Source organism: Balaenoptera physalus, assembly GCF_965194825.1.
Source record: "Balaenoptera physalus genome assembly, chromosome: 13".
In the NCBI taxonomy this organism is placed as follows: Eukaryota; Metazoa; Chordata; class Mammalia; order Artiodactyla; family Balaenopteridae; genus Balaenoptera; species Balaenoptera physalus.
This window is the reverse complement of record NC_138892.1, coordinates 95,921,738-95,940,893: the sequence shown is the minus strand read 5'-3', so window position 1 is coordinate 95,940,893 and position 19,156 is coordinate 95,921,738. Positions and strand designations below refer to the sequence as shown.

The window sequence follows — 19,156 nt, the reverse complement described above, 5'->3', positions numbered from 1 at the left end:
AAGCATTATGTAATATATGGATGCATATTTATTTTTATATGTGATCTGCTTGGTCCATAAAAGTTTGGTGACAACTTATAGGAATGTATAATAACTAAGTGACTAAATCAGAAAGAAAGACCAATCGATCTATTAGCTTTACAAAAGAGGAAATGATAGAGCTAAGAGGCCGAATATTTAAAAGACCTGCCCAAAGTCACACAACTGATTAGTATCAGAGCTGAGACCCCAGCTCAAGTGATCTGACTTCCAGGTGAGTGCTGTTTCTGGCGGATTGCAGGTGATACACTAGGGGAAGGTCACCCTCACCGCTCATCTTGATAGAGTCAAGAGTATTGACTAAAAGCATAGACTCTAGAATTAAACAGACTTGGGTTTCAGACCCGATTTTGACAGCTTCCAGCTCTGAGTCCCTTTCTTTATAAATCTTAGTGTATTAATCTGTAACATAAGGAGAAGCATATCCTACCTCATAGAGTTGTAACAAAGATAAAAGGACTTGATGCTTAATGCAATGTCTGGAACATAGTAATGTGCACCAGATTGTTAACTTTTATTATTATGCAAACCTAACTGAATACTTTTTGTATCAAGGCAAGAAGATAAAGAGATTCTAGAGGTTCTCTGTAGAAAGCAGAGTAACTGTAATAAATATACAGAAAGGGTTAATGGAAAGAGGATCACCTAGTATAGAAATAAGACCATTTCAGACTCAAAGGAACTCTCACCATCATCTAGTTTAACCTTGTTATTTAACAGTCTATCAAATATTTCCTATGTTCTGTGGTACATCTTTCCTTCTATTTCTTTAGCTGAGGAGGGATAGGACTGGTGCCTAGCTGGAGGTACATTAGGCTGAACCGAATTCTCTGGAATGGAGACTAAGCCAGTCAGAAATGAGAGAGAGAAAGTACTGGATTGCAAAGATGGGGTGAAAATTAGGGGAGGAGTGTGGAGTAATCTTCTAGAGAATAAAGCACATGTTATTTAGTAAGTAGCATACAGGAGCATTTTGCCTGCCCACATCCAGTCCCCCCCTAAATAAGTCCAGGATAAATAAAAAGGTATGAAGGAATAGAAGTGATATAGGTGGCTCAGCAAATATTCAAAAATTAGGGGGAAATTAGTTTATAATTTGTCACCAAGGTCATGTGCAATATCATTTGCCTTCTCATTTTTTTAGTAGTGTAATATATATACACATTGTTGGTTCTTATTTTTTTTAAAGACAGTGTAATTTTCCTAAGATGAATTTATTATGAGAGTATATTTAAGTGGTTATGATTCCAGGAAGTCATTTGAATAATTAAAATCAACAACTGCCTAAAATATTATCAAACCAAAGAAACTTTAACATCACCCTGAAACAACCTACACTCTGTGTTATTCTAAATATTCTAAATGAGTGATTAATGAGCAAGGTTCGATTTGCAGGTATGTTCACATGTCTACAATGTTTGTGAAGTGTAAAAGAAAAGTTTGGAGCAATGTCGATAATATAATACCTATATGGTTCAATATCATATTATTTATGTATATATGTATCAAGGAGGGCCTAGAAGATTGCCTGCCAAAAAGTGGGAAATGGTGAGAGGAGGACAGAAAGACTTCCAATTGACTTCATTTGCTCTTCTATGGTGTGAGCAATTTTTACAATGATCATTATTAGTTTTATCACTTAAAAATACATTCTAAAGAAATAAAACAGTACTGTTAGTTCTGCAAAATATCTGTGTTCTTGTGCGTAGTTTGTCTCTTCAGGAAATGCTCTATTAGAGGAGATGTCAAACTTTGTTTAGATGGCTTCCAGGAGAATCAAAATTCTAAAACACAGGCAAGAAATACTGACATGAGTGTAAATAGGAAAGAAAAGGTGGAAATACTCATTTATTAACTCAGTTTAATCTTATTTTGATCAAGTTATTGGAAAAGAAATTTTGGTGTGCTGTTTCCTTACTTACATGTAGAACAAGTTGTACCAGTTCAAATTATACAATTTCTACTGTGTAGAATTATTGTTTAGTATTGGAAAAGTTTAACATTTATATCATATAACCAAAACTATGTTTATTCTTAAAATCATGATGAGACACAAAAAACTTACAGCATAGGTAAGTTGTCAACAATATTCTTCTTCATTGATTCATGCTCCTTTCTGTAGCAATTTTACAATTTTAGGTACTCTAGATGCCAAAAAGTTAATGAGTAATAAGAGTTAACTTTATTTATACTCTAGTTTAAGGATCCCAACACTCTACTAGGTATGTTACCTATAGTTTATCAATGAGGAAGTCAAGGTAAGAATTATAAATAAATTAAAAATTACAAATAAATTCCCATGCTTACAAGGTGTGGAGTCAGGATTTGATCTCAGGCAGTCTAATAGAGAACCTGTGTTGGTTCCACTAAGCAAAACTGTCTAAAATATCAGAGGCACTAAAGGGCAAAGCAGGACATTTCTTAACCTATTAGTTAAAGCATCAATTCTTATGCATGCCAACATTGAATATTAATAAATACATTTCACTCATCTGTCTGTTCACACTACTTTTCTCTATATGGTTTTTTTTCCATAGCTAGAAGATTCTTTTAAAAACAACAGTAGAAGAGCTCATCTAAATGAGAGATGTTCTCTACAACATTATTTTATTGGGTCACAGTAGCCTTGCAAAGTGCTAACTGCTGTTACCTTTTTTTATTGAAGTATAATAGATTCACAATATTATATTAGTTTCAGCTATATAACATAGTAATTCAATATTTTTTAAAACATTTTTATTGGGGTATAATTGCTTTACAATGATGTGTTAGTTTCTGCTTTATAACAAAGTGAATCAGCTATACATATACATATATCCCCATATCTCCTCCCTCTTGCGTCTGCCTCCCACCCTCCCTATCCCACCCCTCTAGGTGGTCACAAAGCACCAAGCTCATCTCCCTGTGCTATGCAGCTGCTTTCCACTAGCTATCTATTTTATAGTTGGTAGTATATATAAGTCCATGCCACTCTCTCACTTCGTCCCAGCTTACCCTTCCCCCTTCCCATGTCCTCAAGTCCATTCTCTACATCTGCGTCTTTATTCCTGTCCTGCCCCTAGGTTTGTTTGTTTGTTTGGTTGGTTGGTTTTGTTGTTTTTTTTTGTTTTTTTTTAAAGTTTTTTTTAAAATATTTTATTTATTTATTTATTTATTTATGGCTGTGTTGGGTCTTCGTTTCTGTGTGAGGGCTTTCTCCAGTTGCGGCAAGTGGGGGCCACTCTTCATCGCGGTGCGCGGGCCTCTCACTATCGCGGCCTCCCTTGTTGCGGAGCACAGGCTCCAGACGCGCAGGCTCAGTAATTGTGGCTCACTGGCCCAGTCGCTCCGCGGCATGTGGGATCCTCCCAGACCAGGGCGCGAACCCGTGTACCCTGCATTGGCAGGCAGATTCTCAACCACTGCGCCACCAGGGAAGCCCTGCCCCTAGGTTTTTCAGAACATTTTTTTTTCTTTTTAGATTCCATATATAAGTGTTAGCATACAGTATTTGTTTTTCTCTTTCTGACTTACTTCACTCTGTATGACAGACTCTAGGTCCATCCACCTCACTACAAATAACTCAATTTCATTTCTTTTTATGGCTGAGTAATATTCCATTGTATATATGCGCCACATCTTCTTTATCCATTCATCTATTGATGGACACTTAGGTTGCTCCCATGTCCTGGCTATAGTAAATACAGCTACAATGAGCATTGTGGTACATGACTCTTTTTGAATTATGGTTTTCTCAGGGTATATGCCCAGTGTGGGATTGCTGGGTCATATGGTAGTTCTATTTTTAGTTTTTTAAGGACCCTCCTTACTGTTCTCCATAGTGGCTGTACCAATTTACATTCCCACCAACAATGCAAGAGGTTTCCCTTTTCTGCACACCCTCTCCAGCATTCACTGTTTGTAGATTTTTTGATGATGGCCATTATGACCAGTGTGAGGTGATACCTCATTGTAGTTTTGATTTGCGTTTCTCTAATGATTAGTGATGTTGAGCATCTTTTCATGTGTTTGTTGGCAATCTGTGTATCTTCTTTGAAGAAATGTCTATTTAGACCTCCTGCCCATTTTTGGATTGGGTTGTTTGTTTTTGTGATATTGAGCTGCATGAGCTGCTTGTATATTTTGGAGATTAATCCTTTGTCAGTTGCTTCGTTTGCAAATATTTTCTCCCAATCTAATGGTTGTCTTTTCATCCTTTTTATGGTTTCCTTTGCTGTGCAAAAGACTTTTAAGTTTCATTAGGTCCCATTTGTTTATTTTTGTTTTTATTTCCATTTCTCTAGGAGGTGGGTCAAAAAGGATCGTGCTGTGATTTATATCATAGAGTGTTCTGCCTATGTTTTTCTCTAAAAGTTTTATAGTGTCTGGCCTTACATTTAGGTCTTTAATCCATTTTGAGTTTATTTTTGTGTATGGTGTTAGGGAGTGTTCTAATTTCATTCTCTTATTCCAGTTTTCCCAGCACCACTTATTGAAGAGGCTGTCTTTTCTCCATTGTATACTCTTGCCTCCTTTATCAAAGACAAGGTGACCATATGTGTGTGGGTTTATCTCTGGGCTTTCTATCCTGTTCCATTGATCTATATTTCTGTTTTTGTGCCAGTACCATACTGTCTTGGTTATTGTAGCTTAGTCTGAAGTCAGGGAGCCTGATTCCTCCAGCTCCATTTTTCTTTCTCAAGATTGTTTTGGCTATTCGGGGTCTTTTGTGTTTCCATACAAATTATGCAATTTTTTGTTCCAGTTCTGTGAAAAATGCCATTGGTAGTTTGATAGGGATTGCATTGAATCTGTAGATTGCTTTGGGTAGTACAGTTATTTTCACAATGTTGATTCTTCCAATCCAAGAACATAGTATATCTCTCCATTTGTTTGTATCATCTTTAATTTATTTCATCAGTGTCTTATAGTTTTCTGCATACAGGTCTTTTGTCTCCTTAGGTAGGTTTATTCCTAAGTATTTTATTCTTTTTGTTACAGTGGTAAATGGGAGTGCTTCCTTAATTTGTCTTTCAGATTTTTCATCATTAGTGTATAGGAATGCAGGAGATTTCTGTGCATGAATTTTGTATCCTGCTATTCTACCAAATTCATTGATTAGATCTAGTTGTTTTCTGGTAGCATCTTTAGGATTCTCTATGTATAGTATCATGACATCTGCAAACAGTGACAGTTTTACTTCTACTTTTCCAATTTGGATTCCTTTATTTCTTTTTCTTCTCTGATTGCTGTGGCTAAAACTTCCAAAACTATGTTGAATAATAGTGGTGAGAGTGGGCAACCTTGTCTTTGTCCTGATCTTAGTGGACATGGTTTCAGTTTTTCACCATTGAGAACGATGTTGGCTGTGGGTTTGTCATATATGGTCTTTATTATGTTGAAGTAGGTTCCCTCTATGCCTACTTTCTGGAGAGTTTTTATCATAAATGGGTGTTGAAATTTGACAAAAGCTTCTTCTACATCTATTGAGATGATCATATGTTTTTATCCTTCAATTTGTTAATACGGTGTATCACATTGATTGATTTGCATATAATGAAGAATCCTTGCATTCCTGGGATAAACTCCACTTGAACGTGGTGTATGATCTGTTTAATGTGCTGTTGGATTCTGTTTGCTAGTATTTTGTTGAGGATTTTTGCATCTATGTTCATCAGTGATATTGGCCTGTAGTTTTCTTTCTTTGTGACATCTTTGTCTGGTTTTGGTATCAGGGTGATGGCGGCCTTGTAGAATGAGTTTGGGAGTGTTCCTCCCTCTGCTATATTTTGGGAGAGTTTGAGAAGGAGAGGCATTAGCTCTTCTCTAAATGTTTGATAGAATCGCCTGTGAAGCCATCTGGTCCTGGGATTTTGTTTGTTGGAAGATTTTTAACCACAGTTTCAATTTCATTGCTTGTGATTGGTCTGTTTATATTTTCTATTTCTTCCTGGTTCAGTCTTGGAAGGTTGTGCTTTTCTAAGAATTTGTCCATTTCTTCCAGGTTGTCCATTTTATTGGCATATAGTAGCTTCTAGTAATCTCTCGTGCTCCTTTGTATTTCTGCAGTGTCAGATGTTACTTCTCCTTTTTCATTTCTAATTCTGTTGATTTGAGTCTTCTCCTTTTTTTATTGATGAGTCTGGCTAATGGTTTATCAATTTTGCTTATCCTCTCAAAGAACCAGCTTTCAGTTTTATTGATCTTTGCTATTGTTTCTTTGATTTCCTTTTCATTTATTTCTGATCTGATCTTTATGATTTCTTTGCTTCTGCTAACTTTGGGGGTTTTTTTGTTCTTCTTTCTCTAATTGCTTTAGGTGTAAGGTTAGGTTGGTTATTTGAGATGTTTCTTGTTTCTTGAGGTAGGATTGGATTGCTATAAAATTCCCTCTTAGAACTGCTTTTGCTGCATCCCATAGGTTTTGGGTCATCATGTTTTCATTGTCATCTGTTTCTAGGTATTTTTTGATTTCTTCCGTGATCTCTTGGTTATTTAGTAGTGTATTGTTTAGCCTCCATGTTTGTATTTTTTACAGTTTTTTTTCCTGTAACACAACCATAGCGTTGTGGTCAGGAAAGATACTTGATGCGATTTCAATTTTCTTAAATTTACCAAGGCTTGATTTGTGACCCAAGATATGGCCTATCTTGGAGAATGTTCCATGAGCACTTGAGAAGAAAGTGTATTCTGTTGTTTTTCGATGGAATGTCCTATAAATATCAATTAAGTCCATCTTGTTTAATGCGTCATTTAAAGCTTGTGTTTCCTTATTTATTTTCATTTTGGATGATCTGTCCATTGGTGAAAGTGGGATGTTAAAGTCCCCTACCATGATTGTCTTACTGTTGATTTCCCCTATTATGGCTGTTAGCATTTGTCTTATGTATTGAGGTGCTCCTATGTTGGGTGCATAAATATTTACAATTGTTATATCTTCTTGGATTTATCCCATGATCATTATGTGGTGTCCTTCTTTGCCTCTTGTAATAGCCTTTATTTGAAAGTCTATTTTGTCTGATATGAGAATTGCTACTCCAGCTTTCTTTTGATTTCCATTTGCACAGAATATCTTTTTCCATCCCCTTACTTTCAGTCTGTATGTGTCCCTAGGTCTGAAGAGGGTCTGTTGTAGACAGCATATGTACAGGTCTTGTTTTTGTATCCATTCAGCCAGTCTATGTCTTTTGGTTGGAGCTTTTAATCCATTTACATTTAAGGTAATTATCAATATGTATGTTCCTATTACTATTTTCTTAATTGTTTTGTTGGTTATTGTAGGTCTTTTTCTTCTCTTGTGTTTCCTGCCTAGAGAAGTTCCTTTAGCATTTGTTGTAAAGCTGGTTTGGTGGTGCTGAATTCTCTTACCTTTTGCATGTCTGTAAAGATTTTTAATTTCTCTGTCGAATCTGAATGAGATCCTTGCTGGGTAGAGTTATCTTGGTTGTAGGTTTTTCTCTTTCATCACGTTAAATATGTCCTGCGACTCCCTTCTGGCTTGCAGAGTTTCTGCTGAAAAATCAGTTGTTAACCTTATGGGGATTCCCTTGTATGTTATTTGTTGCTTTTCCCTTGCTGCTTTCAATATTTTTTCTTTGTTTTTAATTTTTGATAGTTTGATTAATATGTGTCTCGGCGTTTCTCTTTGGGTTTATCCTGTATGGTACTCTCTGTGCTTCCTGGACTTGATTGACTATTTTCTTTCCCATATTAGGGAAGTTTTCCACTATAATCTATTCAAATATTTTCTAAGACCCTTTCTTTTTCTCTTCTTCTTCTGGGACCCTTATAATTCAAATGTTGGTGTGTTTAATGTTGTCCCAGAGGTCTCTCTGACTGTCCTCAATTCTTTTCATTCTTTTTTCTTTATTCTGCTCCCTGGCAGTTATTTCCACCATTTTTTCTTCCAGCTCACTTATCCATTCTTCTGCCTCAGTTATTCTGTTATTGATGCCTTCTAGAGTATTTTTTTTTTAGTTTTTTTTTTTTTAAGATTTTTATTGATTGATTGATTGCTATGTTGGGTCTTTGTTTCTGTGCTAGGGCTTTCTCTAGTTGTGGCAAGTGGGGGCCACTCTTCATCGTGGTGTGCAGGCCTCTCACTATCGTGGCCTCTCTTGTTGCGGAGCACAGGCTCCAGACGCACAGGCTCAGCAATTGTGGCTCACGGGCCCAGTTGCTCCGCGGCACGTGGGATCTTCCCAGACCAGGGTCCGAACCCGTGTCCCCTGCATTAGCAGGCAGACTCTCAACCACCGCGCCACCAGGGAAGCCCCTAGAGTATTTTTAATATCAGTAATTGTGTCATTCATCACTGTTTATTTGCTCTTTAGTTCTTCTAGATCCTTGTTAAATGTTTCTTGTATTTTCTCCTTTCTGTTTCTGAGATTTTGGATCATCTTTACTATCATTACTCTGAATTCTTTTTCAGGTAGCTTACCTATTTCATCTTCTTTTTTTTTTTTTTTTTTTGGTCTTGTAGGTTTTTACCTTGATCCTTCGTCTGTAACAAATTTTTTGTCGTTTCTTTTCTTTTTTTTTTTTTGATGGGTGGTGCTGTATTCCTGTCTTACTGGTTGTTTGGCCTGAGACGTCCAGCACTGGAGTTTGCAGGCAGTTGGATAGAGCTGGGTCTTGGTGCTGAGATGAGGACCTCCGGGAGGCCTCACTCCGATTGATATTCCCTGGCCTCTGAGGTTCTCCTTTTTGTCCAGCGTTTTGGGCTCAGAGCTCCCACCACAGGAACTTGGTTCTGACCTCCGGCCTGGGAACAAGATCCCGCAAGCTGGTTGCTGGGTGTTCCTTCTGTCCCCTTAGGTGTCCATGGTCCCCCACCGGTGCCTGGTAAGTGCCCTAGTTGTGAGGATACGTGAATTCCACATCCTCCTACTATGCCATCATGACTCCTGGAATTAGGTTTTCTTTATATGTTTGGTAGAATTCCCCTGTGATACCATCCAGTCCTGGACTTTTGTTTGCTAGGAGGTTTTTTTCTTTTTTTTTTTTTAATTACAAATTCAATTTCACTACTAGTAATCAGTCTGTTCAGATTATCTGTTTCTTCCTGATTCATTCTTGGCAGGTTGTCACAGTAGCCTTGCAAAGTGCTTACTGCTGTATCTTGCTGCTTGGCCTGTATCACGGAGTAGAGGTCACAATGCTAGGCCTCCAGTCCCAACACTGATCTAAATATGTGATCTTGGCTATTCTCTAGCTTTACTTTCTTGATCTGTTAAATGAGACATTTGGACTAGAAAATCTCTGAGGTCATTTCCATCACTATAATTAAATACTCTATGCTTCTAAGTGATGAGAGACTAAAGACATTCCTGCACTGATCTTTGCATGTAATCAGCTGACACTACAATTTAGGATGTCAGACTATCCTTATGTTATTCCTGATTTGATTATGGTTAGAGGCTGATGTGTTTCTAGTGTACATAGTTACAATTGACATTGATGGGTATAAAGCAGTTCACGGGGCTTATTAAATCTAGCCTTAGAATTTGAATGTTCTGGGTTTCCTCCAGTGCTCATATAAACTATATATCATCTTAATTTTGAAATTTGACCTTCCTCAGCATAAGCAAAGGCTTCTGGATTTCAGAGGCATTTGTGATTTCACAAAGTGTCCCCTGAATACGATGTTAGCCTCTGTGTCACATTCTGAAAGCCCAGCTCTAAATAAATCTTATTGGGTGTTTGGTTTGAAGGTGAACTCAAGCAAATCTATTATTGAAAATCTGGTTCCTGGTGCCCAGTACCAGGTTGTGATGTACCTAAGAAAAGGCCCTTTGATTGGACCACCTTCAGACCCTGTGACATTTGCTATTGGTAAGTTGCCAGCCACAAGAATAATACCTTTATCAGAGTACTGTTTGGAGGGGTGCAATTTCTAAGCTCAAGTCATTATCATCATTTATGGGAGGTCCATACTTGTTCACCCAATATTCAACCTTCAGAGTAATTAATGATTACAATTGTATACCTGGAAGCCATCCTTAGCATCCATTACTTGGGAAAAAGAAAATCGCAGGCAAATATTTTTAGTTTTTAATGATTATATCAGAAGAGTGAAAAACCTAGTTATTAGGTAGCAGTGTGAAGCCATTGCTAAGATATTAAACATTCCTTCTTGACTTTCTTTTTTCACTCCCCTCCCTTCTTCTTAGTTCCAACTGGAATAAAGGATTTAATGCTCTATCCCTTGGGTCCTACAGCAGTGGTTTTGAGCTGGACCAGACCTTACTTAGGAGTGTTCAAAAAATATGTGGTTGAAATGTTTTATTTCAACCCTACAACAATGACATCAGAATGGACAACTTACTATGAAATAGCAGCGACTGTCTCCTTGACTGCATCAGTGGTAATCTTTCCTTAATCAGCTGTCACATTTTCCTGTGTCAACAGACATGCTTTCATGTACCAAATGTGTCTGAAAAAATTATTATGTGTTATGTAAGTTAGACCGTTTTGTAAATACACACAGGTAGCTTGCTGCTTTCAAGGTTTGGGGTTGTTTTTGCTTTTAATTTTTTTGTTGTTTTTTGAGAAAGAGAGAGAGAGAATTGTGTGAAACTAGCTTTCACTCTTAATTGAGTGTATTTGCTAATTCACATTTTAGTAGACCTACCAAGTGCTTATTGTTTCTCTCTGCTCCTAAGGAAGAAAACACAGGAGATTTCCTCTAGTCATTCAATAATTATTTGACACTGCTTAACTCTAATGATGGCTCTTCTTGACACTGAAAAATCAGTTAAATACCAATAATGTCAGGCCCTTAGAGGATGTTCTTCAAGAGAGCAGGAAAAGATTGCTCTTTCTGAGACTAGAATAATTTTAAAAGTACAGGTTAGCTACAGGTCACACACAAATTACACAATTGTCCTCTACCCAGTTGACAACTCTGGTGATTGCCACCCAATATGGATGCATGTTTATGGTCCAAGCTGGGAGAATATAAAGTTGTGAAAGGTTATTTGCCTTAGAAATAGGAGGACATGTACATACAGTGACTTACAAATAAATACTAATTCACTTGTGTAATATAACTTAGGAAACTGCAAAAGGAAACAAATACTGAACATATTTGACTCTATATCTTTTGATCACTTTTTAAAAAATATATTATACATCATTTTATTTACACATCATCTCATTCCAAAAAGAATATTTTTAATGGAAAATGGGAAATACAAAAAGGCAAAAGGAAATTAAAAATTACTTTTTTCATAGCCTAAGAAAGTACATAACTGTATTCCAAAAATGTGATTTTCCCTCTTAGTCTTTTGTCTTCTTGCTTTTTTCAGAGGATAGCTCATCTGTTGCCAGCATGGTACTACAACTTTCGAGTTACCATGGTAACATGGGGAGACCCGGAACTGAGCTGCTGTGACAGTTCCACCATAAGCTTCATAACAGGTAAGTGCATGGAAAATGGTCCCATGAGGAGAGATCACTATTTTGAGGAAGTTCTGAGGGGACCCATCTCCAGAAATTGCTAGTCATTCACCCAGGACCGACTGAGTATCAATTTCACAGAAGATGATATCCTTGATTCTGAAAATTTATTATTTGTTTAAATAATAGCCTTTAAAAATTAAAATATAATTTGTATCCTGAGTTACTGTCCTTGATTTCTTTTTATCCTGAGTCACTGCCCTTGATTTGTGCACCCCTGTTCAGAATTGATTAGAATCGAGATATAGCAGGCAGAGCTTTCAGCTTTACACCACACTCAATTGATTTTATCCATTTTGATAATTGTATTTGGTAGAGTGCCTCCATTTCCTTATTAATTAAGCCATTTTCAGAGTCACAGGCTGACTGCAGTACTGTCCATTGCAGGAATTAAAACAGACCTGGAGACACATAAACTTGGGTGTGTGAGTCACAGGTTTGCCACCTTCCACCTGTAAACTCGAGCAAGTTAATTCTTCTAAGCCTCAGTTTTTTTCAGGTGTAAAATAGGGATGATAATAGTATCTATAATCTGCTATTATTATCTATTGTTACTTCCCAATTAAATAAGCTACTTAGCAAAATACATGGCACAAAGTTTAAGTACTCAAAAAACTGTTAGTGTTGGATCCTCAGAGCCTAAAATTATGTAGATCACTATCATATGGCAGAGATAGCAGAGGTGGGCAGAGGTAGCAACAAGAAGAGGAAATTCATCCAAGAAACAGTAACCCTCGTTGTCTGAACTAAGATTTTTTCAAAAACTTTTGATGGGACAGCAAAGCCATAATTAAAGTTATACTGAGAAAAGAAAAGAGAAAGATATTGTTTAGGTGAAGAATAATTTTGTCAAAATCATTTACTCACTGGACTCCTAGCTTTACCCTGTTGAGATTTATCAATTAAAAAAACAATGGAAAGAAATTAATCATGTGAATTCTTACACAATCAACTTACATAGTTCATCACTTTTGTTTACTGGCCAATGTCAAGAGCTTCCTTTGTTCCAGATGTTAATAGTAATATTAAAGTAGAGAAGTGAAAGACTACCGTAAAAAGAGAAAATACCAATTATTTGACAAGCCCTGTGTTAGCCTTTTTGACTCTATTCATAATCACATACTTAATTATAATTAAACTTCATTGTATCAATAATTCATACACTTAACTTTATTGAGATGAATGCTCTGAGAATGCTCTTTCCTTCTCAGACAGAGCAGCTGTCTGGAAAAAGCCCAGACGTCTCATCTGACCACTTGATGGCGCAGCCTTGACCTTGCTAATTTCCAGCTATAGAACTTTGAGCAAATTATCTTAATGATCCTGGACTTGTATTTTCTCACTGGTAAAACTCAAAATATTGCCTAACAACTGGCTAATGAAACAAAGCTAAGCGTAGGGAACTTGCTGTAGTGAGCCAGGACACTTTCTGGACAGAGTGTTCGTGGTGTCTCCCAGGGGGGACATCAGAAATGAAATATTAATAGGATTTGGAGTTCTGGACTCAAATGGTTTAGGTGTGCCTTTCAAAGTTGGGAACTACCTGGGAATGGGCAAAGAGCATGAGATAAGAATTTAGGTGGACAAAGCAAGTCTGGATATGTAAACTATGGTTAATAAGCAAGCTACTTGCCTAGGTGAGCAGTCTATTGTCTCCAATAAATTGATCTTTGGGAATTTCTTATTTTTTCCTGGGACCAACCACTAAGTCATGCTGACACTGGGGATCCACAGTGTTATCTAAGCGTATTGACACAGATGGTCTCAATTCTCACATCTATAAAATGGGCATAATAATACCTCATAGGGTAGTGTGAGAATTAAATTATGTAATCTAAATCATTATTAAAATACATATGGTAGCTGAGTTTTATTTTTATACCTGTATCTAAAACTAGTTGAAATTTTAGCTTTTGGTGGGGGGTGCTTTCTTCCCTCATTTCAATTTTAAAGCAAATAAAGACCTCATACTTTACTTTCATATGCTTTCCAATTGTAATCCAAATTGCCAAATTGTGCGGGAATAGGAATAAAATACTTGAATAAGGTGTGATTTATTAGCGCCTCAAGTCTATTATCTTTGTTAGGCAGTTTGTCTGCAAGTCAAGTTCGTAATTATGCTAGTGTACCAAATAATGTTTAATAAACAAATAGTGACATCTGGTGGCCTTTCAGCAATATGCTGGATTTGAAATCAACAACATGGAGTATAAAAATGTGAAGACTTCATACCTGTGAGTGAGAGATATGTACTTCTGGCCTTGCAATTTTAAATATGTTCACTCACATTAGAACTTGAGAAAATATTCTTTGAAGAAATATACGTATAGGTTCTTGTATATAGTGAATTATGTAAAAATATGGTTATGAGGCTATAAAGAAACAAGGGTTATTTTCCTTTATTAGAATTTTCTGCAATATGATATGGGTTTGTGCTACTTATTATAGACATTGTTGATATTTCAAGATTTTATTGTCAAACATATAGAAATGCTACTCATACTTAGCATGAAACAGAAATATGTTTTTTACTCTATTACACATCTCTTTAGTGAATAATTGTATCTGGAAGCATAGATAGTTATGAATGTTTGTTTTACGTATTAGTGCATGTTAAAGAAAATAAGTCTTTTTGATTTGTAGAAATTCTCCTCCAAACATTGGTTGGTTTGGGACTGTATCTTGGAATAGAACACTTGGCTATCTTCAAACCAACATCACATGGAATTTAAATTCAACTGTTTATTTGTTAAAATCTTCAGAATTATCAGTTACTTTAAAAAATAATTAAAGTGTGCTTTCAGAGCTTATGTATTATAAAGCTTGTGATGAACTCTCCTCCCCTATCGGAATTTTTTAAAATTTAAACGTGTAAAGTTATAAAATAAATTCATAAACTCAGTGTCAGAGAGAATTTAGCTTTTTAAATTTAAAAATCTCTTCCTTCCCTCCCTTAATACTTGCTTCAGCAACTTTTATTTAGAGCCTACCTTCCGCGAAACACTGTCAATGCCATTGTCTTGTTATCTTATGGACATAATATTTATTTTTCTGTTCCTCTACTCATTGATCTTACTGTTCTTTATTCCCGTAAACTTCTTTGCTGCCACAATAAAAAAGGTTTATTTTTACAGGACCCCAGAGTTTCTAGTACTGCTTGGAAAATAAGTTCACCAATGCCTAATAATATTAATTTATTGATCCAACAATAAATTAACCCCAAATTTGACCCAAACATGTGAACATTTTAGGAATCTTGTAAATGAAATTTATATAAAAAACCTTGCTCTCCTCAGGGATAGGTCTGGCTGTCTTGGGTCTGAGCCATACAAGGTAGCGTCCCACAAAACAAGTGCCCACCTCATACCATCAAACTTCACTATATTACCGACAGGTCCAAGAGTCCCTAGGACCATCATGAGGTGTGAATTTTAATTCTCTAAATTACCTCTATATGGGATTTCATGCTCTGTTGATAAGTACTTTAATTATTCATAGTCTCTTATACTAAAGTGTGGTTCTTTCCTCCCTCATAGCCCCAGTTGCTCCAGAAATCACTTCTGTGGAATATTTCAACAGTCTGTTATATATCAGTTGGATATACGGGGATGACACTACTGACCTCTCGCATTCTAGAATGCTCCACTGGATGGTTGTTGCAGAAGGAAAGAAGAAAATTAAAAAGAGTGTATGTTTCTTTGATTCCCAGTATTGGGCATCTGTTGAAAACCATGAAGCAAACATTTATTGAGACATCAAAAAAATATTTGTATGCCAAGTGGCACTGTTTTCGGTTCTGGAGACAGGATAGTGAACAAAAATTAAATTCCTTCTTTCACAGAGCTTACCTTTTAATCTTTACTAGTGAGTAGTAATCACTGTAACTATTGATTTCACCTGTGTTTAAAGTGATGACTGAGCTTTTTCTTCAGGATACTAAACATTTTCAAGAAAACCATAGTTATTTCATTATTTTCTCCATATATCCCCAACACCTAAGTATTTGGATATGTTGGAAATACTAATTTCTTTTCTCCTGGTTTATTAAGCTTTTTGACATTATATTAGTTAGGGTACCAAGTAAACGACTGTAATAATTTTTTTTTAAAGGCTGTGGATGAAAGAATATCAACACCTATGTCTCTCTCATGGTACCCAGCACTAACAGGGCACCTCTGCTGTGAGAGATCATCCAAGGGTCCAGATTCTTTCTATTTTGCTGCCGCATCTGCCACTATGTGTAGCCCTCATCTGCATAGGCAAACTTTCCTCATCTTTACAGCCATATTCCAGCCCACAGGAAGGGGGAAAGAGAGGACACAAAGGCCCAGCACATACAGGGTGTGAACAAAACTATAAGTTGCCCATGGTACCTCCTCTTACCCATGGTTGGAATGGTGTCACATGGTCCCCACTAGCTATAGAAGAAACTGGGAAACATAGTCTTTAGTTAAGAAAGCAGGTGTCCATAGACATGGTTAGCTTTCTTCTGAGCTTCTCAACTAAGGCTGAACAATGTTCCTATTAGTAAACCCAAGCAATTGCTTTTTCTAAAATTTGCTGTGAATATGAGGGGGAAAAAATCAGAGTAATACCCATTCCAAACAAAGGAATTAATCACAAAAATGTTCCTTTATGTATTGTGCCTATTTAGAGCTACCTTGCATTTGGCTCAGCTGAGAAATTTATATCATGTTCAGAGGAAATAATATATTCGTAAGGCTTAATCAACTGTAGATTGTGGCACAGAGCATAGAGGGAACATCTGTGATAGCCCTGTAGCTGTTTGGAATGGTATTCTAGTTCAAGGCCATTAGAAGCTTAAACCCTCCATTCTGATGATCTTGCAGGTAACACGCAATGTCATGACCACAATTCTCAGCCTGCCTCCGGGAGATATCTACAATATCTCCGTAACTGCTTGCACTGAAAGAGGAAGTAATACCTCCATGCTCCACCTTGTCAAGCTAGGTAAGAAAAGTACACAGGTGTGTGTGGGAAAATAATTATGCTGGGAGAACTAGTGTTTGTATCTCTTGGATTAACATGGTATTTGCAATTCAATGAAATAGAAAAAAAGATGGTTTGCTGTCTTTTATAAGTACAAAAGAGACAATACTATCAAAAGAGTACATTCAACTTATAAATTTCTGTGAGTGCAGCATTTACTGTGCTGGAGACAAGCGTGTTCATCATTCATCGTAAGGCTAGAGGAACCAACGAGTCTTAGAATTTTAGAGATGGATGGACCTTAGACGTTATCTAGTGCCATGTTCTCAACCCTATCAGACACCATTCCCCTTTTATATAAATATTATGCAATACCCTCTTTAATATCTTAATTGAAATTCATAGATAAAATAATCCACATGTTGATTTTTTTAATTTGATATAAATCCTAACTCTAATACAAAATCAAAATAAAAGAAAAATAATTTATAAAAAATAATATGGATTCCCTATGTATATGTTCAGGTACAGCTTTTAGCTATTCTAAAAGTCATAATGGGACTACCTGATGACTACATACAGTGAAAACTAATAAATGTGAGTTTGCAAGAAGTAACAGGATCAGTAGTTCTTCCATACAAGAAGTATAAAAATAAATGAATACATTCATATTAATTAATTATTATTAATTAGAAATAGATAATTAAAATAATTAAAAATAAAGCATAAGTACAGGTGGACCCTAGAATAAAACCTAGAGTTAGAATAAGTAATAAGAGACTAGACAAATTTGCCTGTGATGAAAGAAAGAGGGAAATAACCTTAGTTAAAGTAGAGATAACATGCTGAGAAAAATAATGAGCCGTGGATGAGGGAAAATGAGGAAACGATGATATTATTGCAAATGAACTGGAACTTATTGTGTAGTGTCAAAATAATTATTTATATTATGAAAAACAACTTGGAAGTGACACTATATGACACAAAACACATCTTCTACATTCAACAATCTACCATGTATTAAAGTATATATTTAGTTTCTGGTACTTAAAGGGACCTCAGAAGTAATATCCTATAATCAGCAGCAGGCAAAAGAGGACAGATTGGCAAAAAGTTGGGTGGTAGACCTCTTGGGGCAGTATCAGTTTGAGAATGATAACCCCAAAATAAATGCAGTTCAATATGTAATTTTCACAGCAGAGATCTCATCATTTTTATAGTTGAAAAATTTAAATATATACATAACTAGACATCATGAAATCATTTCACAATCCATACAAATATTGAATCATTATGTTGTACACCTGAAACTAATATAATGTTGTGTGTCTATTATAATTCAATAAAAAATAAACGTATAGGGAAATAAAAATATATTCAAAACATTTAGTTCAACTTACTGACATCATCGTTTCAGATATCTGCTAATTTATATTGTGTCTGTCTGTCTGTAAACGTTTCAAATCATTTCTGTTATTACACATGTTCATATGTGCAGCTATAAGTAAAGAACAATCCAGGGTGTTTTATTAGCAGCTTAAATACCAGGAGCAGCAGTGTTGACAGTGAGGTACCTTCAGAAAACTCTTGGAAAATCCAGAACCAAACAAAACAATCTTTTCTTAGTTTATCCACTAGTTGCATTTCTCTATAATTCAATGCATAAGACACAAAGTCTTAAATCTTTTTTGTCTCTTATTTGCCACAGTAAAAACTAAACTCTTGCACCGAAATCCCTTAGAATTAATTTGGTAATTGAAAATGCATGATGTATCAAATAGACACTATGGGCAGAAAAAGTAAATTATTGAGTAGTTTTTTTTAATAACATTTAAAAAAAAATTTTATTGGAGTATAGTTTATTTACAATGTTGTGTTAGTTTCAGGTGTACAGCAAAGTGATTCAGTTATACGTATACATATATTCATTCTTTTTCAGATTCTTTTCCCATATAGGTTATTACAGAATATTTAGTAGTGTTCCCTGTGCTATACAGTAGGTCCTTGTTGGTTATATATTTTATATATAGTAGTGTGTGTATGTTAATTCCAAGCTTCTAATTTATCCCTCCCCCCTCCATGTTTCCCTCTGGTAACCATAAGTTTGTTTTCAAAATCTGTGAGTCTGTTTCTGTTTTATAAATAAGTTCATTTATATCATTTTTTTAAAGTAGATTCCACATATAAGTGATATCATATGATATTTGTCTTTCTCTGTCTGACTTACTTCTCTTAGTATGATAATCTCTAGATCCATCCAGGTTATTGCAAAAGACATTATTTTGTTTGACATTATAGCTGAGTAATATTCCATTGTATATATGTACCACATCTTCTTTATCCATTCCTCTGTCAATGGACATTTAGGTTGCTTCCATGTCTTGGCCATTGTAAATAGTGCTGCAATGAACATTGGGGTGCATGTATCTTTTTGAATTATGGTTTTCTCTGATACATACCCAGGAGTGGAATTGCTGGATCACATGGTAGCTCTATTTTAGTTTTTTAAGGAACCTCCATACTGTTCTCCATATTGGCTACACCAATTTACATTCCCACCAACAGTGTAGGAGGGTTTCTTTTTCTCCACACCCTCTCCAGTATTTATTGTTTGTAGACTTTTTGATGATGGCCATTCTGACCGGTGTGAGGTAATACCTCATTGTAGTTTTGATTTGCGTTTTTCTGATAATTAGTGATGTTGAGCATCTTTTCATGTGCTTTTTGG

The 19,156-nt window shown here is 35.9% G+C and overlaps 1 protein-coding gene across 3 annotated transcripts in view; it reads left to right on the top strand.

Moving 5' to 3' along the window:
- PTPRO (protein tyrosine phosphatase receptor type O) overlaps positions 1 to 19,156 on the top strand; it is a 233,999-nt gene that overhangs the window by 147,670 nt on the left and 67,173 nt on the right. For all 3 annotated transcript variants that reach the window (XM_082421927.1, XM_082421929.1, XM_082421928.1), the window contains exons 8-12: positions 9,732 to 9,852; positions 10,191 to 10,384; positions 11,328 to 11,439; positions 15,015 to 15,166; positions 16,329 to 16,449. In XM_082421927.1, coding sequence (XP_082278053.1) covers positions 9,732 to 9,852; positions 10,191 to 10,384; positions 11,328 to 11,439; positions 15,015 to 15,166; positions 16,329 to 16,449 — 700 coding nt within the window. The remainder of the gene's footprint in view (positions 1 to 9,731; positions 9,853 to 10,190; positions 10,385 to 11,327; positions 11,440 to 15,014; positions 15,167 to 16,328; positions 16,450 to 19,156) is intronic.